At 43.9% G+C, this 23,009-nt stretch overlaps 1 protein-coding gene across 1 annotated transcript in view; it reads left to right on the forward strand.

Annotated features, from left to right (window-relative positions):
- Window positions 1-1,897: 1,897 nt before the first annotated feature.
- LRP8 (LDL receptor related protein 8) overlaps window positions 1,898-23,009 on the forward strand; it is a 201,310-nt gene continuing 180,198 nt past the window's right edge. The window contains exons 1-2 of the mRNA XM_049809176.1: window positions 1,898-2,039; window positions 2,906-3,025. Of these exons, the coding sequence (XP_049665133.1) occupies window positions 1,970-2,039; window positions 2,906-3,025 (190 nt within the window). The 5' untranslated portion in view covers window positions 1,898-1,969. The remainder of the gene's footprint in view (window positions 2,040-2,905; window positions 3,026-23,009) is intronic.

Here is a 23,009-nt window from a genome sequence, read left to right on the forward strand (position 1 = left end):
TTGGGAGGTAAATTAATGGTCTTAATTAACTATTGGAACATAATGGATAAAACTAGATTTATTCCCCTTTAGCACCTCTAGTTTCCTTCCTGCCTCTGCAATTCCTTGGAGACACATATGTCCACAAGATGGTACTAGGCTACAAGTAGCCCCTCCAATGGCTGGTCAGTGAAGGCTGTTGAAATTGCTGTTGGTCGGGTGTCATCAGAGCAATTCACTCAAAGAACGCTTATTAAATTTGTTTTCTGTAAGAGGCATTCAAGCCAAAATACCTGTTTGGGTTTTTTTAATAAAACATAATTCTGGTAGGAATCATAGCAAATCATTGCTGTGACTGATGCTTTGCACACTCACACCTGTTTCATACCGGATAGCTTCATTACTGTCTTCGTAGCCAATTCCAATTTAAACTAATTTAGGAAAGAGAAGAATGAGGCTAGGAATTATAGCGGCTTTATGAATCTGTGTTTTGGCACATTTAAAAAAGATAAATTTGACCTAATGTATTATAAATACCTCATTTGCTTTAAGCAATTATTGTAATCTATCACATTGATCCAGCCAACATATACATGCGCTACATTTTGCATGCTAAAAAATTGTTCAAAAAGGCTTGAATTGTTAATACTCTATAAGCTGCTACTGAAATAGCTCAATGATTAGCTCTTCTCCTCTTCACATGATTCAAACGCATTAGTGACACTATTGACTAATGACTTGCAAAATTTTTGTTAAAGGCACAGGTGTTTTTAAATGGTGGACCAGTTCTGAAGTCAAGGGCATTTCAGGGTTTGAAACGAAAAAGTTTTATTACATTGGATTATGTAAAATTAGTGCTTGATTTTTTTAAAAAAATAACACACCACATATAACCACGTTAATCCCGTTGTTAGATTCAAGTTACTCTTGAAAAATATCTTTTCATAATAAGATTACTGAAATACTCTTAATCCCGACTGTAAGGACAGTGTTGATTAAAGACGGTGAACTGCTTTCTCATCAGCACTGTGCAACTGGAGTGATAAACACGGCCCCTGACAGCTTGTGGAACATCTCCTTTGTAGTTACTGATCAAGCCGCATGTGCTTGAGCAGTACCAGGGGCGAGCCGGGTCCTGCGGAGGGAGATTGCCACCTTCAGCGGACATCGTCCTTGTTTCAGTAATGTGAACGCGGTTAAGCGGGGATGACCGCATCAGTATGGTCATAACGAAATCCCTCAGTGGGAGACCCGAAGCAATGAGGGGAGCACGCCATTTGTGACTCGAGGCCATTCGGAAGAGTCCACGTGTTTAACCGACTTGATGGAACTAAGATCATGAATGAGGCCGCCATTGTAACTGGGCTCACGGAGGGAGGCTCACGACCTGAGGGCCCGACCCTGCGTGCGGGGTACAGACCGGCGCAGGCCTGCCCGGCCCAGCGAGAGCTCCGGGGTTACCGCGGCGGGGCCCGGGCCTGCCCCGCTCTCCCCGGGCCCTGTCACCTCCCGCAGTCGTGGCGGCGCTTCGCCTCTCGCGAAGCGGCGGCAGGTGAGCTCGGCCGCCGCGGCGGCCAAGGCCACGGTCCTCGGCAGACAGGCCCGGGAACGTGCGCCCCGGCGCGCCATCCGCGGGGCTTTCGGTGGCCGCCGCCGCACCGGCGTGCCGAGGGAGGCGTCCCGCAGGTGTCTCTCGGGGTACGGCCCCTTTCGGGGCTCCTCCCGGCGGCGGGGCTCGGCGCTCGGGGCGGGGTGTGTGTGTGTGTGCGTGTGTGTGGGGTGCCGCTCTCTCCGGGGGCAGCGGCAGGCGGCGGCCGGGGCCGTGCCGAGCGGCGGCGCGCGGGGCCCGCCCAGCGGGGCGCGTCACGGCGCGGCGGCGGCGCGCGGCGGGGCGGGGGCGGCGCCGGCCGCAGTCGGCACGGGGCAGCGAGCGGCGCGCCGGCTTGCGCGCACCCCGCACACGGCGCGCTGCACGGAGGGAGCGAGCACCATGTGCCGGCCAGCGCTCGCCCGGCTGCTGCTCCTCCAGCTGCTGCTGCTGAAGCTGCACCTCGGCAAAGGTGGGTCCGGCGCGGCCCGGCGGCTCTCCCTCAGCGCCGGGGCGGCCGCGGCGTGTGGCAAGTGCGCTCCTCGCCTCGGCGCTCTCGGGGAGGGGGAGGGGGGAGGCGAGCGTCCTGCCTGCCCGGCCACCCAGGGGTGTACGGCCGCGGGCACCCGCTCGCCGTTGGGACCTGCGGAGGGTCGGGCGCGCTCGGGGGTTGCGATCTGCGGGGGCCGGGCACGCTCTTCAGCGGGCGAATGCAGCCCGGCCGCTCGTGACAGGAGCTGCCACCTTTAATCCCTTTCTGAGGAGATTTGTGCCTCATCGAAGCAGCGCTGCACCGTGTCTGCAAAGCAGATTTGCTCCGTCCCCGTCCGCTCCCCCCTCCCGCGCCCTCAACTTTAGTTGGGTCAGTTCCCTTTTCCCGGGCCGGCGCCGGCGCCTCTTACCCCCCGCGTCCCCAGGTATCTCGCTGTGCGTTTCGCCCCGGTAACGGACGCGCAGGAGGTCCCGGTATCGATGTGCTTTATCATTTTTCTTTGTCTTTTGCATTTCGGGTTCAACCGTCTTCTATTCCCAGGCTCCTTTTGCCCCTGCCTTTAAAACAATGCGGGGAAGCACGGGAACGGTCCCTTTTATCCCTGCACAAAGCAGCTTCGGGATCACCGCCGTCCTCCCGCGGAGGCGCGTCTCCCCCAGCCCCGCACCGAACCGCTCTGCCCTGGCGAGCCCAGCCCCAGCCCCCCACCCTCGGCCGGCGGCTCCCGACGCCCTGCCCGGCTTGTGCGCGGCCGGGGCCGGGCGGCGAGGCGGCCCCGGGGTGCTCCTGCCGCCCCGCCGTGGGAGCGCGCCCCGCTGACCCAGGCGCGGCCCCGTGTCTCGCAGGCGCCGTCAAGGAGTGCGAGGAGGACCAGTTCCAGTGCCGGAACGAGCGGTGCATCCCCGCCATCTGGAAATGCGACGAGGACGACGACTGCTCGGATAACAGCGACGAGGCGGATTGCCGTGAGTGTCCGTCCCCCGGCACGGTGGGGCGGGGAGCCGGGGATGGGGGGCCCTCCCCGCGCCGAGCCTGGAAGGGCGCGCTTCCCAGCTGCGCTGCGCCTCTTTTTTATGAATGAATGAATGAAGTCGCGCCGTCCCCGGCTCCGGCCCCGATTGGCTGCCGGGAGCAGCAGATCCGTGACGCGGCGGCCGGGCCCGCCGCGGGCTGAGCTCCGCGTCGCGGGGTAGCGGTTCCTCGCTGCCGGCCGCGGCCGGGGTGACTCGGCCGGGGACACCCGGGGGGTGACGCGGCCGCGCCAGTCCGGCGGATGCGCTCACCCGGCAGCTCCTGGCCGTCTCCCTGCCCGCCGTGAGGTTCCGCCCTCGGCTCCAGCAGCGTTTCTGCTCAGAGCGTCTAAAGGGAACGGCGTAGGGGAGTTGGGAGAGATGTTTAACCCCGGGGAGCCCATGTTTAGGGCCAGTGACAGGTGGTCATGTGAAACGCAGCTTACTTTTAAGCGTCCCACACGATGTGGAGTTGGTGTGAATTTTGTGTTTAAATAGGTGTTTGCAGTCATGGTGAGGAGGAGGGACATGAACAAGTAGCACTGCTTGGCAGTGTCAGCCGCGTAACACAGATTCCCTGGTAGTGTAAGGGAAGAGAGAGCAAGGAGATCTATACTTTCAATCCTGAGAAGATGGCAGCCTTGCCTTCTCCTTTGGTGTGGCCCTCGTGCATGTGAGTGGCACCCAGTAAACTTTGCGTAGTTCGTAGGGTTGTGCTGTTATTACCTCTCTGTTATTTTGCTTACAGCTTCTGACAGCCTAGGAGAATTTGTCTCAACCGTGGAGTGTAAGAAGCATCTGTAAAAGAAGTTATGGAGCCTAAGTCTTAAAGAGAAGTATCTTTAATTTGGAGTTTTAAGTTGCAAATATTGTAGCAAGTACCATGTCTCTTGAATTATCTCTGTAGGATAATAGACGTGATGGGAACTGCTGTTTCAGAGGTTGGGATCGTGGCTGGAGTAGCATCTTGAGGAACAGATTCTGCACCCTGCACTACACATTGAAGAGTAGGTTTGTGGCCTGAGCTCCTTGCCTAGCATGAGTGAGTGGGTCAGTATCTGGGCTGCTTTTTTATCTTTCCCTTTCCCTTGTGATCCACCCTCTAAGCATTGTGTCAGAAAAGAGAGTGTAAAACAACATCCTGTTGAATATCAGCTCTGTGTGAATTGTGCTGTGTTAGAATGGTTAGATGGATTGTTGCATCTGATTTAGTTTTATCTCAGAGGTTTTTTACAGTAGTTGGGTTTGGGGTTGGTAAAAATATGATGGCTAGGTTGTGGTAGAATGGTGACTTTTGTTAGGAAAAAGAATTTTTGGATGTGGAGACATCAGGAAGAGTTCTTCACTTTAATCTGAACTTGGCATTTATTATTGATTGGGGAGGATACTACAGAAATTACTCATGGACTCTTAATTTAGTTCATATATATATATTGACTTTCAGACTGCTTGGAGAAGCAACTGCAAAGACATTTAAATTGCATTTTCACACACATTTTTCTCGCTTACATTGTTCTGAACACTTTTATTTAAAAAATGCATACCACTTTTCAGCATATATAATGTTTAGAGTTATACTCACTGGGTGAAAGAATATGTTCCATGCGTTTTTGTTTCTAGATATCACCTCTGTTATTATTGCTGTAATAAACAGGTATTTATTTAAAAGCTATGTTATGAACATATATGATGGATGAAACTGTTCTGGAAAACTCAGCATGCTGGAGTGGTGATGGAGAGGGAAAAGAATGTGCAGGTAGCCTGCTGGTAAAGAGTACTGATATGGACCCTGATAACCCCTGTAATTAATTGCTGATGCCTTTTTCCAGGGTTGATAACATATATGTAATATCTCATTGCTGCTTGTGTATATCCTCTTTTGTTGAAGAGATAGGATGGTCTTCATCTGTGTTAAGAATTGGTTTATGAAACAAGCTTGTCCTTGTGGTAGGTGGTCTATGTACACTGGAAGATTTTGTAACCAAGAGTATCTTAAATAGTGCTGGAAGGAGGTAATTTTTTCTGGCAGCACTCCATGTGCTTTCTACTAGAAGCCATCTTTGTGTATGACTGACATTGTTGGGGTTTTGTGGGTTTTGTTTGTTTGTTTCTACCCCCCCCCCCCCCCCCCCCCCCGAGCTTTGCTGGTATAATGTTGGCTTTTTTAAAGGAGTTTTAAACTCTGAGGAGAATGTCTCAGTAATCATCCTGTATCATCTCCTTGGAATTGTTTTCCATTCAGTAATTCTTTTCTGTTGTGGTTGGTAGTTAAGTTATCTGCCATAGGATTGATGTGTGAGTTAATATGGCAAATATAGGAACTGAAGCATGGAAAAGTAATGATCTCAGCTCTTACACAAATCAGATTACTCAGTACTAGTTTGTAAGGTGTGTTAAGTTTATTGTAGGCTCCTCAATAACCACCTTCTTACATACCATAGGGCCAAATTCTTTCTTGGTATGTGGCAGTTGGCTAGAGGTTTTACTTCTGGGAAATTAATGAAATCAAGAAAACCAGACTGGATTCCTTTCTTTAAGAAAAAAAGCTGTTTAACACGTTTTCTTAACTTTAACTGATATTGCTGATGAAGGCAGAATTTATGAGCTCTCTGGCCACATGGTTCACTTGTGATAGCAGTAGGTGCTAGGTGCATGTTAGAGAAATGAGATTTGTTGCTCACACTATTTGGATTATCATGCATTGGTTGTTTTTGTAAGATACCCACTGAGATACAGTCTAGACTGTGTATATCACTTTGGTTCAATTTAAATTATCTTTACAATTTTAGCATACTCCAAGAAACATCTTTAGAGTTGAAACTTCATGCCTCTTTCATCTTCCTCATTTGAGCAACTATCAGTTCTGCATATGGTGCATATTTCATATTGCATATTTCTGTGTTGCCAAGTCCTTTTAGTAATGTCGTTGATGGTCAAAGGACCACCAGAAAAAATAGATGACTCGCAGTATGAAGACAAAGTGCTGAGGATTTAGGGAAAAGCAGGAAAATAGGGATTACAGAAAGTGCCTCGCCTGTTGGGGGAAGGTAAAAAAAGAAGCAAATAGATGTAGGTAGCAAGTAAGTATGAATGTAGTTACTGCCTTACAAGAAGTAAAAGGAAACAAATCCTGGTAGCAAAAGAACTGTACCAAAGGAGGCTACCAGGAAGAAAGGAGGCAGTGCTCATTTGTCTGTAGACGTGTGGCTTGTGAAGTGTTTGTAGACATTCGTCTGATCACCCCGTGGGACTCGGCACAGGGTCCACCATACCCTGGGCCACAGAGCACTGACACCAATATGAGGATGCTGCAAATGGCGTTTATTCAACTGCGTCACGCCCTTATATACTGCCTGTCGGTCATCCCGCCTCCCTTAACCCTTCTCTTTCCGTACATCGCGAGATCTTCCGAGCGCCAATCCCTACAAGTGTTAACAAGAAAGAAGGAGATACTAATTTGTGTGCATGGTTGCAATACATAAAGTTGTATACAGATTGCTTAAATATGAAGATGCCTTTTTCCTGTCATGTGTTAAGAGTGTTATAGCATTTTATGGGATAGAAAAGAAAAAGGAAGTAAGAGAAGTTCCTTAAAATGTTCCTGTGTATCTACTGAAAGGAAACTAAACTCCCAAGAGAAAAATAGTGAAAGTTACGGTGTTTGGACTGCTGGGGAAATCAAGTCTTAAGCTCTGGAATTAGAAGTCTTGGGTAGCTATTACAGATTTTAAATCTGTATAAGACTATTGTCTCTGCTCTGTGCAAAATTATTTGCCTGAGCTCAATGCAGTCTGTGTAGGCCTGACAATACAAAAACCTGGTTGGCATTTACAGCTTTCACCGTCATGATCTGCACTATATGTAATCCACACAATGAGGACAGGGCTCCAGGGCAGTTTTGAACATGATTTTTTAGGTGAACTTTACTCCTTCCCTGTATAAGCAAGTGATGCTTCTTCCTCTCGGGCAACTCTGGAAAGTCAGGACTGAATTTTAAAACCTATTTCAGAGAATGTTTGGAGATACACAGTCTTGAGACTTTTCCTTAACCATATAGCAGCAACATTGTAAAACACCAAAGCTATTTTTATAGTGGGAAAAATGTCCGTTTTCTGGGGCACAATGTTTTGGCAAAGGATCACTCCTTGCTGAGATACTCAGAATGTGGGATACTGGGGTTTATTCTATGTTGCTTTCAGGATAGGTGTATGCTGCAGGGCTGGGTCTGCCTCAGGGCCTGCAAGCTGTGTGCCCAGAGTGCCTGCTGCTGCGTGACACGTCGCCCAGGATGGAAAATCTTAGAGAGCTGCTTTGACGGGGGAGTGGCTCTTGGAGACTTTTTGCCCAGTTTTGCACGTTTCTTCTTGCTTGCCACTGCAGCCAGCAGAAAACAAGGAAGAACTTGCGAATTGCAGCCAGGCACAATATATTTGACACAAAATAAGAGCTCTTAGTTTGGTGGTTATGTTTGATAGGATTTTATTTTTCTGCTGCAAGTAGGGTTCACATTATCTTAACCCAGACCTGAGAGTGGGTAGAAGGGACTGGAAGACCTCTGCTTAAATGTTTCACCGTTGATTAATCCTTAAAGGTGGCAAAGAGCATAGTTGCAAAAAGCAAGCAGTAGCTTGAACAGTTAAATGAAACACCAGCTGCAAGGCCACTTCAGCTTTGTAATACCTGCCTGCAGGGGGACACAGCCAAATGCAGAATTACTATTTCTCTCTTTAAGCTCCATTTTCCATCTTTGTATTGGGATCCTTTCTGTGGTGTTGCTTTCTGGTGAGTACCGTTCATAGGGTTATTTTATACTGGACAGTACTGAGGCTGCCTCAGGTATGCAATGCAGTCTGAAGGGAGTTATGTTTCAAAGACTGTTCCTACATGTCCAGAATTCAGGGTAAACACGTGGCATCAGCGAACTTCTCCCTACTTAAGCCCTTGCGCTGCCTTGGGGCCACAGAATGTGACCATATAGCTGAGACACGCTTCCCTTGCTATCAAGAGGAAGAAAGACTCCTGTTCTCCTGCTGGCTTTGTGCATAGAGAATCCACAGAGAGTTTGACTCCTGCTGCCTATGTGAAAGCCCAGGAGGCAGCCTGATATTCTCCTTGCTTTTCAGTTCAAATTTCACTAGAGCTGGAATTTGGGAATAAAAATACATCAAAAGCCTGTTTGAGAACTAAAATCTGGATCCTGTGACGAGTTAAATATGGCCTGAGTGGCTTTCAAATGCAGGAATGTAATGGTGTGCATGCTTGCAGGTTTTGGGACATGACAAAGTGTGACAGCAGGCAGTCACAATTGCCATGTATATTCTGTAACTTTTTTGTCCTCTGTTATCTATCGCTCCAATTTTTCTTCATGTTCAGTGTTGAGACAGTATTCTCTGTGCTGAGTGATAGCTGCATGTTACTCTGGAGATGCCTGTGTGTCTTCAATATGTGCACATCACCACGTGGAGAGTTTCAGGTTTCCTTGACATAGGCATGGTCATATGCTCTTGATTATATCAGTGATAGTTTAACTGAGTTGCGTGGCCAGCTTGTGTGCTCATCCCCAAACTGGAAGCACTGGGAAGTGTGGTGCAGAGAGACAGGGCTCATTTGCTTGCTTGTGTGCCTGTTGCCTACCTGTCCTGGTCTGTACTGTGTTCATGTGCAAGCTAGGCTCAAAACCAGTTTACTAATCTCTTGTGTTCCACAGTGAATGTTGTTATATGCTTATCTTCCTTTTTTTCTTATATTCTTGTTGTCTGTTCTGAGAAAACTAACTTGCATATTTTGGGGCTTTGGGTTATCTTCCCTTTGCTGCATCCTTTATGTAGATGATTAAGCATTAAGTACATGTGGGAAACATGCCCTTCTCCATTTCCCCAATTTCTGGCACATTCGCTTGAGGAGTTTTATTATCTCCAGATACGAACTGCTTTCTAGGAGGTGATGTTTTTCTGTCACTCCTGCTCGTGGTCAGGGAAAGAAGGAAAGAGAGAACTGGAATAGAACCACTGAAAAGACAGAAGAGGGAACTCGGGTGCATGGGATAGCCATCGGGGGCATTATGCCTGTAGAGGGAAGAGAACTTGATTTTGTGGAGTGCTGCTGTGCTATAGCAAGAAAGCAGGTGGGTTGCTCTAGATACAGTTACAGGAACAAGCTGTGATCTGAAAAGCTTTCCTGAGGTCAAGGAGAATGGGAGGATTGAAAATAACGATTAAGTTCAAGAAGGAAATTACAAAAGTGCAGTCAAAACCGATAGTGACTTGGTTTGTTTATCAAAGAGCTCAGAGCTCTCATTTCAGAGAATATAAACATATTCTACATTTTGAGCCAAGGTAGTCAAGCTTCATGCAGAGCATTTTAATGTATAAAAAGATAAAAGTCAATGTAGACCGGTCCTCTTTTGTCCGCAGGGTTAGAGACCCAGGATTAGCACAGGTTTGAGATGTGATTTCTTATTGGTTGATTAGCGTGGAAGATACTTAGGATAATTTAATATAAATCATAAAATGTTTGCAGATTAATTCAAATGGACAAACTATGAGATTGGAAGAACCAAGTGTAATTTGTTTGTAAACACATTTATCTGACACACCTAGACGAAGAGATTGCCAGTGCTGGAAATAATGAATTTTCTTGACTCCATTGTCCATCTAAAGGACCATTAAACACTCTGTAATGCCTGAAGATGTCTGACAATTACTGATTCTCGTGCTGTTTGTAATAGAGCAGACACCCAGCTTTTGCTTCTGTTAGCTTTTTTAATGGCACCAGGTTTTTTAATTCACTGGTAAATTTACCATGTCTTTGATGTGCCTCAGAGACTGTGATGTTGTATTAGAGATGCGTTTGTGGTAGACTTGATGTGGTGTGAAGTTCTCCTGGTCCTTGTACTGTTGCTTCTCTGATGGTCTTTTCCTCTCTACAACTTTCCCATTTACCTGCAGCTTTTCCCTGGTAATTTCAAAGATCTTCCCAAAGCATGTTTTTGTTCAGCTCTGCTTTTCTGTGTCATTACACACCTTATAAAATGCCATAAGATGTCAATTTTTCTTTCTTTTGCTTTGCCCAGGAAAACAACTCAGTAGGCTGAGTTTGAGTGATGGGGCTGAAGATTTGTGTTGCTGCATGTTTTCTTATGCAGTGGCATGTCCTTGGTAGAAAAGCAGACTGCTTGCTCCAGTAGGCTTTGCTTCCAGTGCAGACAGCTGGTTCTAGGCAAAGGGAAGCCTACGCTATTTTATGGTGCATGTGCGGTAAGTGTTGAAAATGTTGAGTGTAGTTTTTTTAACCCTCTATTTCCTGTTAAAATTATTAATATTTAGATAGCCACAAGGCAAGGGAGTAAAAGGCCCTGTGATAAAATTAATGCAGATTTTCTGCTCTGTGAAAAATTCTGGCTGAAATACAAGAGATAACAAACTGATTAGACTTTAAAAGTTATAATAATGCTGTAAGCTAGTTGAAAAATAAAACTAACCCCACCCAAACTGAAATATTTTCAAACCCCAGATTTTAACCTAAGAGAAGCCAGATTTTTAAAGCAGGGATGTGAGCTCCGTCTCTGATGATCTCTCAGGGTGAGATACACTCTGTGTCTTGCCTCAATAATGATGCCCTGGTAGACCGTGGTTCTGTTCCTGGTAAGGACCATGACTTTTTCCCCAGAGCTGAGGCTGACCTGGCAGCCCTGTAGCCTTGCTCCTCATGAAGAGGTGAATAAATGGCGTTACAGCTCTTATGCAGGTGGGAGCTGGCCCCAAGTGACTTGTGGTTGTACAAGTAGTCAGCAGCAGAGCCAAGAACAGAAATGAGACCTCCTATGTATCAGTCCAGTGCGCGCGAACATATTGCTTACTGCAGAGGTATATGTCGGACTAGTGGAAGTGTTTCAATATTTCCTCCGTGTTTCCTGGCTTTTTTTCTGTCTGGTGGTCATTTTAACCTTACAGTTAATGCCAAGAGCAAGTGTTAGAAACTAGGAGAGAACAGGATTTGTAGCTGGCTTGGAGTAAGGCTAGTAGCCTTTGGGCTGCAGCCATGTAAAGTGAGCTTTATTGCCACTTTTTCTTCTTAGATGCTCTGTTTCTGATACATCAGTATTATTTTTGCATTATTAATATTTATTAAATGCTTGAGAGCATGTGTGGCACTGTACCAGGACCACAGCAGTCAGGGACTCAGTTTCCATGGCAGCAGGATCACAGTCCTGTACTCGCAGAATCAGAAGGGCTCTTTTTGACAACTGCTCTCTGTGCTGTGATTACTTTTTATTTTTAAAGACAGATATATGATTTAAAATCTAATTCATTAGTGCTGCAGAATCTTGTCCATCCTGGGTGAGAATTTTGCCTGCTGTAAGTTACTTTATCTTCTCTGGAGTTCTAGCTTGGTTTGTGTAGCTTCTGTGGGTGTGATTTCTTTACTTGCAAAACAGGGAAAGAGGGGGAAAAGAGTGGGTTTCAAATGCATTCAAATAGATGGAAATTTCGTCTTGATTTTGATTAAATTTGAAATGTTATATTGTTGTAGACTTCTCTCCCTTTCCAAGTAGCCTATAGCATAGTTTTATCAATTTAAAAAAATAATTGTTGAAGAAACTAGTGTGTACAACTGACAGTAAACTCTTAACTGTACTTTTTTCCTCATTTAGATAACTGCTCCAATTCCAGGTTTTAACTTTGTTTTGTATTTTAATTGGCCTTGTTTCATACTTTTTTCATGCTTCCTTCCTAGAGACGTAATATGTAGTATGATGTACACTGAGGTGACATTTTGCTTAATTTCAAAGGGTGAATCAAAGTTTTCTTTTGATCCCAAGTCTTTGTTCAGCTGTGCATTACCCAGTAGAGGTTTTCTGTCCATCTTTGCTTTCCATGTATAAAGTTAATGTGATGAATTTCTTTGGTGGCATTTCAGGCTTTTTCTGTTTTAGTTGATCTAGATGAGTACGGTTGTAGGTATCTTTCCAGATGTGTTTCATGGGTCTCCTACACTACCAGCTGCTTGGCTTGCTGATTTAGCACTGATTGTGTATCAGTTAATGTTGCTGCATTTGCTGGCTATATTCCGACCAGATATGATGCTACTCTGTGTGATCCAGGGAGTAGTTAAGAATATAAAAATCAGTGGTAGCAGGAGTAGTGAATATACTTGCACTGAGATTAAGAATTTCAGATGTAAACTTACAGCTGTTCCTGTAGACTTCTCATCCTGAGTCACAAATGCCTCTGTGCAGCAACTCATAAACAGAGAGAAATGCCCCAGTTTCTTTGATAACAATTGTCCATGTTGACTTATACAGGCTAAGAAATACACCTCCTGTCTCTGTAACTGAGTGGTTCTATTCTTGTTAGTGTAGTTGTGTTACACTGATTACACGTTGTCATCCAGCAGCTGGTTAGCAGTTTAAACTTCTATAAATCTTCACCATAGAAGCGGACTAAATATTATCTTATGGATGTGAAAACTGATGCTTAGAGAAGTTATCTTTTGCCCAAGGCTGTAGAGTGGTTCAGCAGCTCATTGTGAACATTAGTGACATAGCGAAGAATGTTCCCAATTTCTTGTTTTCTGGTCCATTATCACATTGTTTTGCACACATAATCATGTTCCTTGGATTAAATGACTGCTCAAGGACTTAGCCTTTGCCTTTGTCATATACAGTTTGCAAAATATTCAGAAAAAATCCCAGTGTTGACATAACTCACTGTTTCAACATTTTAATGTTGGGTCAAGTGCAAGAAATGCTTCAGATGGATCACTTCTTGTATTTAGTATTAAAGACATACAAAATACACATGTTTGAGGGGCAACATGGTATTTGTTTTGCTTTTCAAAATGGACTTCTTTTTGTACATTCTAACATATCCTAAAAAATAATAGGGTACAGCCTGCATATGGGCAGTCATCACTGCAGCCACCTCTTCAGCTGGCCAAAAGTCCTGGTTTTGAGATTGTGAGAATTTTTTTCGTTGCTAAAGAAGTTCTTTCCATTTCACATGGGGACACTGTCTCTGCATACCTCCTTTACCTCCATGCCCACACCTTGCTGTTATCTGAGCACTAACTATTTAAGTAATTTATCACTAGTTCACCCTTGCCTTGATAAATTATTTGTAACGTATCTTTGACTGGCAAGAACCAAGATGACTAGGGAAAATTTAATTTGTTATTACATACTTTATTGTTGCCCCTCTTTTCCTTCTTCCTTTCTTGCGTAAAACAATGAAGATACAATTTAAATTGCACAACTCCTAAGTCTGTGCAACAATATTCGTTTCTGCTAGCTTGATAAGTAGGGCTGCATCCTTACCTTGGTGGCAATAACAGGTAGCATTTAAATTAGCTGGGAGCTACTGGGTGATCCTGTTGGGCTCATTATACAATTTAGAAGGGGTAACCTATATGGGCACAGTTCTTTGGTGGACGATAAATAATGAGCTTCAAAGGGAAGCTCTGGCACAATCTCTGCCAGGATCACATTGGTGTAATGAAATTGCATACTTCAAGGAATTGCTCTTTGCTGTGTGATTTCTGTTCCACTTTACACAAGAGCTCTTTAACACAGAATTTTGTCCTATTTTTCATAAAATAATGTGTTGTGTATGTTTGCCCAAGGTGCCAATACATGTTGATCCCTGAAGTTAAATAAGGATTAAGGAGCTGTGTTGACAGGTGCTGAAAAGAATCGCACCCGTCCAGTTCTTGACTGGAGGGACTCTGATTGTGGCATGGCACTTCAAAGAGCGTGAGTGTGGAGCAGGGGAGAAATCCTGGGGCCTGCGGTATAAATCCAGGCACCCTCTTCTAGAGCGAAATGATAAATGATGTAGTTAATTTTTCTTCATGGTTGTGGATGAGCATGTGCCTGAGCAACGTGGAGCCTTTCCCAGGCTCGCATGCAGCATCTCATTGCCTTGCTACAATCCTTTTCCTTCAAGTCCTTCCGTGTGAGTTTAGCCGTTAATTCTCATGGCCCTGTTTCGCAGAGTGCCTATCCTCAACAGCAGTGCACAAAGCCTTTGTTAACACCTTCTCTTGCTCAGGCATTGAATGAGAGTCTGCAAAGCAGCAAGCATTTCTTCATGTTTCATTACGCACGCAATCATGTGAATACTGCCAGCCTTATTTTGTGCAAATACTTGTAGAAAGGATTAATGGTTCCTGCACAAATGCTGTACTTCAGCTGGCTAGAAGCTGCTAAGTTCACCTCACCTAGATCTATTTAGTTCATTTACAGTATTTTTAAACTTTGAGACTGAAATCCAGGTTGAGGCTGCTAGGGTGACAGTGCTGGAGAGACTGGAGCTAACGTGGAGCTTCACACCCGCCTACTGTTGAGTCCAATTCAGTTCAGGGCAGTTGTGTACCAAATTGTTCGGCATACTGTGAAGTGTATTGGCAAATGATAACCAACAATAACCCAGAAGATGTGTCTTCACTGAACAAAAGCCATCACCTGTCACTGAGCAGTCCTGATCCTCCAGTTTTCAAGGTCAGGACTGAGATACTCGGCACCATGGGAAATGTTGCATTCCTGCAGCAAGAGTCAGATTTGTGCTGGGGTTTACAGGGTCCTCGGTTTACAGAGCTGTTGGCCTGGCAGCTTCATCTGTGGTGGCTCAGCACACTGTAGGAATGTTTCAGGAAAATTTGAAACCAAAATATCCTTTTAGGAGACTTACTTTCCTTCCTTCTCTGTGCAAGCTGGATAGCTGTCAGTGGGTTGTCCATAATAGTAAGGGTTGAGCAGTGATCTTTGTTACTAACAGGTTCCTTTTCTGTACTGTGTTGTTCAGGATTCATTATCATATCACAGGGTTAATTTTAGAGTGCAAAAAAGATGCTTCTCTGGCAGTGAAAACCACAGAGGGGGAGGAAGGCAGCCAAGTACAGGACCTAATTTGCCCCCCTTCCCACAAGAATATTTTTTTTCCTTTCTGTGGGGGAGTGTGAGTTTGAATGTGGCATTAGAAACATATTCAATGACTAGTTTAGGGCAGAATCTTGCTGTATCGTTTTGCATAGGGTTTTCTCCCTGCTACTTGTTTTTACTGAAGTCTTATGAGATTAGGTTTCTTGAGGGAAGGAACAAGGCTGATGAGACATAGAAAAACAAACCAAAATCCCCCCCTCCTTTTTTTTTTTTTTTTTTTTTAATTATGGCTGTTTTTTGTGAGTGTGGCACACCTGAAAGCTGGTTTCATCTCTCCCTGAGCTGGTTGCAGTGAATTTCTTGTAGACGAAGCTTTATGATGCATTAGCTTGACCTTTAGCATAGAAAAAGGGCATGTGTAAATGTCATTTTTCTACAGTAATCTGTTGGGATTATCTGTTACTGTGTTGGGTGTTTTTCTCTGCTTTTATAATAGCAGAGATTTTTACAGCAGTTTGACATAAGAATGATGCAGGTTTCACTGTCTTACGTTACATAAATTCTTGTCAATAAATGGGAAGGAAAAGATTCATACCTGTTAGTGCTCTGTGTGTGAGATAATTATATTTCTCACTGGTTATGAATTGAAAGATCAAGGATCTCATTTGATTCTGAAGTGTTAGAAATCAAAATATTAAACGATGAGTATCTCAGGATCTGGGGAAGGTATTTGCAGTGCGTTCCGCTCTAATTAATTGTTACATTTGGTGGGGTTTCCTTATTACTTTAATCTGTGGACAGCACGCTTGCCTGGTGTTGAAATTTGATGAAAGAAAACATCTTGTCTGTGTGATGGCTTAGCCTGGTCTTGCTGCTGCAGACGTCTGAGGGAATGCTGATCTGTTATTTCAGATTGCTGACTAACAACTTGGCCCTGTAGCTTCATAGCACAGGCTTGACCTTCTCCCTGCTGGCATAGCTCTGTTGAGATTGACGTCTCTTAGCTGGAAAAAACTGCTGCTGTGGGCCCATAAAGGTTGAAAGGAGATGGATTTGTGTGGTCCGTGAGGTTCTGCTGAGAGAAATGCCCTGGTCGGCCTCACTGTGCCTGCAGGGCTGTACCCACGTAGCCGTGCTGGCAGGGGCTCCTCCAGTGTACACAGGGCCACTGTCTCCTGTCCAGGCAGTTTCACCTTGGGTATGTTTTATCTCCTGAGGTAAGCCTTGTGAAATAACTGTGACAGGAGCAATGTTGTCAGGGGAATATGCTGGATGAAACATCACATTTTTAAGTGAAGTTTCAAGAGTTCTTTTGTCCTCCACAGTTATAAACAGTTACAGCTGACAATGGGGAACCTTTCCAAACTCAAAAGTCAATTGCTTCAGTCCTGTTTTGTTCACAAAAATGTTTTCTGCAGCAGTTTTCCTTAGGGTATTAAACTGTTTTCTTTTAGCCTCCAGAAGCACATGGAGCATCATCGTGGACCTACAAAAAATCAAGGTCTAATCCTGGTCCGTGATGTTTGCTTTGTAATGGTACAGATTGAAGTGGTTTCTGCAGTACTGCAGGCAGGAGTAATGGTGTGCAGGAAGAAGAGGAGGCTTGCTGGGGAGATACCATGTCTGATGACTACTCCTTCATCACAGTCAAGTTGTCAGTTCCCACCTAGTTATGTGCAGAGTAGACTCAATGAGGGGGGCAGCAGTTTCTGCACTTGGAACAAAACAGTGGTCCAAGTGAGGACTAGCTCCTTGGTAATTCAGTAGTTTTATTCTATTCTTGATCTCATGCATCCCCCAGCTCCATGGTTGTGTGAGGATTTGTTGTAGACAAGCCATGAAAATAGAAACCATCTGTATTTTATTGACTATTCATTCAGTCTGTATCCAGTACTTCTTTTGCCTGTGTTCTCCAGTGTCTTGCTGAAGGGAAGTTCAATCACAGGCATATTTTGGTTTGTGATATCCATAGTTGAAGAATGATCCTCTTTTCAATTTGGAGACTGTAAAATTGCCACCTCATCTGCTGGTAGGCCGGTTAGTCAGCATTTACAGCTCTGCTCTTTGTGAAACTGGTTAAGCTCACTCCAACAGATGGTGTGTTATTCCTACAGCTAAAGCAGGTTCTTTGTGTGCTAAACCTCAGGTCTCTTTGCTTTTTGGAGCAGAAAGACCCAGAGTTCTCAGTGTGTGCTATAGGTGTAGTGCGTAGGTCAGAACTTTACCACAGGAAGGCTAAAGGATTGACATGATATTTAAATTGTATTGAGAGCCTGCTTATAGCAATAAAATCCTCATAGTCGCTTTGACTTGCCAGTGCCTCTGTTGTTCACCCTGCCCTGACAATGAACATAGCAGCAGCTAAGGTTTGTCTAGGCTTGGCCTGCAGTTTGCAGCCTTATCTGTCACAGCAGGGATGGACCCGAGGGAAATAAGCAGCGGTTTCTCAGTCCCACAAAGTGGTGTACAGGCTATGCTCCTACCACTGCTTGGGTTGAGTATCCCCAGTCGAAGCTCCTTGTCCTTCCTGACAGTATCCTGGCCTGCATATGGCTTGCCTCAATATTATTGCTTTCATCCACTTGCATATGAAAAAACCCTTTATGTTCGTGTTCTGTTTTAGATATTGTGTAATATATTCAACTGACAAAAAAACCTAAAAAAAAAAACCCAAGCCCCAAACCATTTGAAGAGGCTGTTTCTCCTGGTAAGCTTCAGGCTGTTAGATTGCACAGCAGAACTCTTGGCGAGTTCAAAGCGAGTTTATTGTTGCTGCGTGAGTATTTAGTGAGTCATTGTAAACCTCTCTCATTCTGTTAGGTCACTATTGTAACTTATATCCTGCTTTTCCAGTAGCCATCCCTCAGCTAATATTAATAGCATTTTCCTGTAATACATAGGCAATAAAACACTTCCAAAGTATTAGATTTTTAGTTTGACTGCAGAATATGGCCAGGCAGAATTGCCAAATGTGAGTAGGCACTTTACATTTCTATCCCTGATGTGCATTTGTTTATAAGTGTATGAACTTGATGGAGATTTGTTTTGCTGAGCTTTTGCCAGGTTGAACTTTTGTTCAAACAACATTATGTCTGAATGAGTGAGTCAAACTGCCTTTGTGTTTTCCAGCATATGCTCTCTCTCCTTCAGAAGAAGAGCAGATAGCCATGGTTCAGTCCTGCTGAATCTATTGTATTACAAAGTTTTTCTAGGAAGGTGGCTAGAAAGTAAAATTGTACGTCTCTTGGATGGATCCTTGTATCGGAGGATGTTGTTCATGAAGGCTTCATGCAGCTCCTCTGGGGACAACATTCAGGGGCCATGTTCTGGGGGAACATGCAAGTGAGAGCCAGGCCTGCTGAAGTGTGACAAAGCAACCTCTGGCTGTGGGATTTGGGTGCTTTGAACAATTATGTCTGCAGTTGTCCATTGGAAAGGTGCCTCCCTGTACAGAGAGCTTGTAGTGTAAGCTTTCCTGATTGGGCTCAGACACTGGAAGACAAGGAAGCCTAAAGAGAAATATAAAATGTCACCAGGGCTGAGAATGAGACCCATGTGCAAGGTCTGGTGAGCCAACTGGAAACTCAGCCATGCCTGAACTTTGTGGTTTAAATAAATGGAACTTCTGATGCCTCTTGAGAAAATATGCTCAATGTGGAGAACCCGTAAAGGGCAGAAAGAGGATGTGATGGGAAAGGCAGGCTGAAAGCTTGACAAAACATATCCGTGTTTCATAAGGCTCTGTGGCAGGCTCTCCCCTCCTTACCCAAAGAAACTGTGTAAACTTAACCTCAAATGTCATCAGAGGAAGTCCTCGTCTGGAAATGAAGAACTGTTTGTGCTCAGGCCTGTTCATTCCTTAGCCTCAGACTGCTGACAATAATTGTGATGGTGTGTTCTGCATCGTGTAGACCTCACCAGTTCTTTGGGAGTGGGTAGCTCCCTACCAGCATCAGGTGATGCTTGTTTGATCCCAGCTGACATGCTGTAAAGGTGAGTGGCTTTCCCCATCTCATGACCAAGTCTGATGGGGTGACAGCACAGTTACTGAAACCTGCTAAGCAGCAGATACACAAGAGGAAACTAGGAGACGTTTTCTTTGATTTATTGTTGCTATTTCCTGTGGAACTGGCTTTGCATACAGAAGACTATCACTGTCAATGCAGAGAACTGGAAGGGTGCAACTGCATGTCAGTAAGGTGTTTTTCTCTGCAATAAGTAGCAATAGAAAAATAAAAATGCCTACCTTACCCGTTTTACTGTTAGTGGGGCAGATGGGCCCCAAAAGTAATATTTAGGTCATTCAGTAAATGCTGTATTTTTAAAAATGAAAACATGAAGTCTCATTATAACCATCAAGAGATGCAGGGTACTTAGCTCTATTAAAATGTGGGCTATTTATTCAGGCAGGGGCTGAATATGGTACTTGGACTTGGTATAAAATACCTTTTCTATTTTATATTGGTGCCTTTCTAAGTATGCATTGACAAGCCCCTTCAGCTCTCATTTTCCCAATTTACCTACTTGTGAGATAGGGAAATGGTTTGTCTTTTTTTTTGTAAAATAGTGCAGTTGATATATGGTCAAAGAGTGGAATAGGAGCTTGGTATTGCTATTTAGTTAAATGTGTGTGCTTGCAAACAAAATCAGCAGATTGGCATTCGGTCAAAAGAAGCAGCTTTCAAGTTTAGAGGGATGGACTTCTGAATCCAGTAAGAATATTGAATGCAACCCAGATGGCATCCTGGAGGGAAGTTTTGTGGCATCAATTAGCTTGTAGGTGACCATGCTTCCAGCCAACTGCGAGTTATTTGGCAGCTTGCCACTTGACTGTTAGTGAAAATTCAAGAGCAATGAGATGAAATAGAGTTCCTGAGAGACAAAGAGAACGATGTCTTCACTTGAGAAAAGAGATGTGGATACTGCTTCTTAAATGATTTAAGCTGTCTGCTCTTGTACAGCCACATGTCTCAGCCTTATTTATATACATTTCTTTGCCACATTTGTATAAATAAACTCATTTAAAACTTCTCTCAAATTTCACATGTAATTTGTTCTCAGGAAGGAATCTGCAAATAAATGGGCCACCAATACCTGGACCAGTGCCCCTGTAGCTATTAGAAGGTAAGCTTAATTTAACATTTCCCTCTGGAAGTGATGTTCTTATCTAGATTTTAGGACTTGGGTATTTCTACTGCAGGTTAAGACTAAATAAAGTTGTTACTCAAAAGGAGCTGCCAAATTCCTGAAAAACTGGCTGCATTTTGGTAGATTGTAGTTTCAAATCATCCCACTGAGAACTGAGTCTAAAGAGCAGTAAGAGTAAACATGCATTATGGGACAGCTGTGGGAATGTGACTTACCTGATATTAGAATGAACTGAGATCAGTTTTTGTTGATTTCGAGAATGTGCATCAGCTTACAGAAATATTTCTGCATGGCTTTCCTTTTTTTTTTTTTTTTTTAAGTCCATTTTAAAGGGACTTAATATCATCTCCATGTCTCAGGTGCTAACATTTCACATGGCTTTTGCATCTGTGCAGTGAGGGATAATTAGGTTTGTAGAGCAGATGTTCTGGAAGCCTGCACTGCAGTATGCCTGGCTGTTTCTGGCTACAAAGATTTACTCCTGGGTACACTTGTTTTCTTTTTATGTAGGAGAATGGCAAATTCCCAAAGTCTTCTGTATCCAGTAAGGACTTCAAGATCTCCTACCAGATTTAATGAGTAAATGTTTCACTAAGAGCTTTAGAAGGGAACAGTTTTGCTCTTAAGAATTTATTTCAGCTGCTTAGTACTGAGTTTTTACTCTGCACTGAAATGTGTTGTGGCTTTTTCAAAATGAGCAGAAGTGTTTGCAAAGAAGTAATGATGGTGAGATTTTTCACTCTGTTCTCCTGAGGCATAACAAAAAAAAAAAAAAAAGCCCCCAGGGAAAGTAGAATTATACCATTATCCTAGAATTGCATTCTGTTGCGTCCTACCTTGTGCTGTATTGCCTGTTGAAGGAAGAAATGGGATTTTGTAAATAGCCAGATAGGAACAAGGATATGGATTGTGAATATGGATGTATGCTAAGAGTGACCTAGGACTAGCTTTATAAAATACAAAACGTTCTTCATGGTTCTTTTTGGTCTGGCGATGTGGTTTTGCTTGGTTTTATCACATTACACAAGGTTGCATGCTTCTCCCAGTGTAGCTGTTATGAAAAAGACAGTGTTTTGGTTTTGAAAAGCATTAAATGCAAAAAGCTATTAAATGGAGGTAGCCTTTTTTATCAAAAAGTTACATCTGACTTTTTACTGAACAGATAATATTATATGCACATGTGTTTTCCCTCACTGTTTTGTCAGGTATGCCTGTTTTTCATAGACAAGGGCTTAGGCAGCTGATCTGCCTTTCAAAGGCCACTAATTTGCTTCCATTCCAAAGGGGACAGGTCTGTTTCAAAAATGACTTTGCTGGGTCATTCCTTCTGGCATTAGTCCAATACAGCACACATGTTTGGTTTAAAACTTCAAAAAGATGTGCTGTGAGAAACAACAATAGCTTCAAGGAAGGACCTGGAGACACAGCACTAAAAAAATGAAAGCTTTCCAAGCTTCACAGGAGTGCATGTATGGGGAAAAAATATTACACATTCAGTGTGATACATTAGGAGATTTTTTTCAGGGGTATGCTTTCAACTGAGAATCAGAAATGGACCCTAGTTTCTTGTTTCCATCTTACTGCTACTGAGTTGGGGTCAGTTACGTTGCAATTCTAAGCAAACTCGTCTCCAGTTTGAAATCAGTGGAAACTGCAGAGATTTCCTTGATCTAGTTCTTGCGTTTCATAGTGACTACTGAAGAAAGAAACATGGACATGCACTCTCAGGCATTTTACAAGTAAAGCCAAAGCATAATGTTATTTTTAGATCTGATTTTTTAAAATGCCTGCTGAAAGAGCTTTCTCTCTCTGCTTTGCATAAGAATGAACCTGGCAATCGGATCCTTATGTAAATAAAATTTGCAGCTCACTCAATCAATATTTTATTCTTTTCTTGGCACGTATAGAATAAAATCACAGGAGAGCTAGTTAATTTTCACAATTAATGCTGATCTTGCAACAGCAGTCACAAGTTTAAGAGTCACCTGAAATCTAAATCTCTGCAAAATCCTGTTCAGAGAATTTGTTTCTTTCTCCAGAGGTTGCATTGTCATGGCACTCTTCTGTTCTGAGGACTTTAATTTTCCTATCACTTTTGGGAGAATCACGCTTGAGAGCTGCACATTTGTCCTCTTTAAATACTGCAATAATTAGGAAGACATCGTGACAACTGAGTCATTTGAGTGACTTTCCTCTCATCCTCAATACAGGATGAATCCTCCTTGTGCCTGGTGCACAGGAAGGTTCAATTCCTTCCTCTCAATTACTTCCAGTAGTTTATGCAGTGATCTATCAGCTGCTGCGAAAGAGAGAGGAAGCAATAAATAAGGCAGAGGGTTGCTATGCATATACAATTTCTGTTGCTGGCAAAGTTCAAAGCCAGTTTCAATTTCCCCTTGATTCTTTCCAAAGAATCCATCCAAAATGTTCTAATATCTTGTCAGGGCTGTGCTCCAAGGGTGCTGGATGAACTGTCAAAAACCAAAGTGCTACAGTGCTTCCCGTATGCAGCGGCAGCTGCTGCAAGGAGGAGAGGGAACAGTGCACTGTTCCCTTCTGCTAGCAACAGCAGGAAGATCTTGTAAGGGGCACTGTAATGTTTTAGTACCTGCTGGGACAGTTTATTTTCTTTTTATCTCTGAGGCAGAAAAGTCTCACCAAGCTGTAAGGCACTTACAATTTGGAAACTCAGCTGCTGATCATCAGAACTGAGAGCTGAACTTTAAATCTGATGCAGCCAAAGGTGTCCAAGGCTAACACAGTGATTTTGAAGGCATTGGGATGATTCCAGATACAAGATTGTTAATCTTCAGAGTAGACAAGACCTTGATTTAACCTCTGGGCCCTCTACAGTGTCTGTTGTTGTGTTGATGTGTTATTGGTCAGTATAAGAAGTCCAATTTAGTCCTCAGT

Source organism: Accipiter gentilis, chromosome 8 (genome assembly GCF_929443795.1).
Source record: "Accipiter gentilis chromosome 8, bAccGen1.1, whole genome shotgun sequence".
In the NCBI taxonomy this organism is placed as follows: domain Eukaryota; kingdom Metazoa; phylum Chordata; class Aves; order Accipitriformes; family Accipitridae; genus Astur; species Astur gentilis.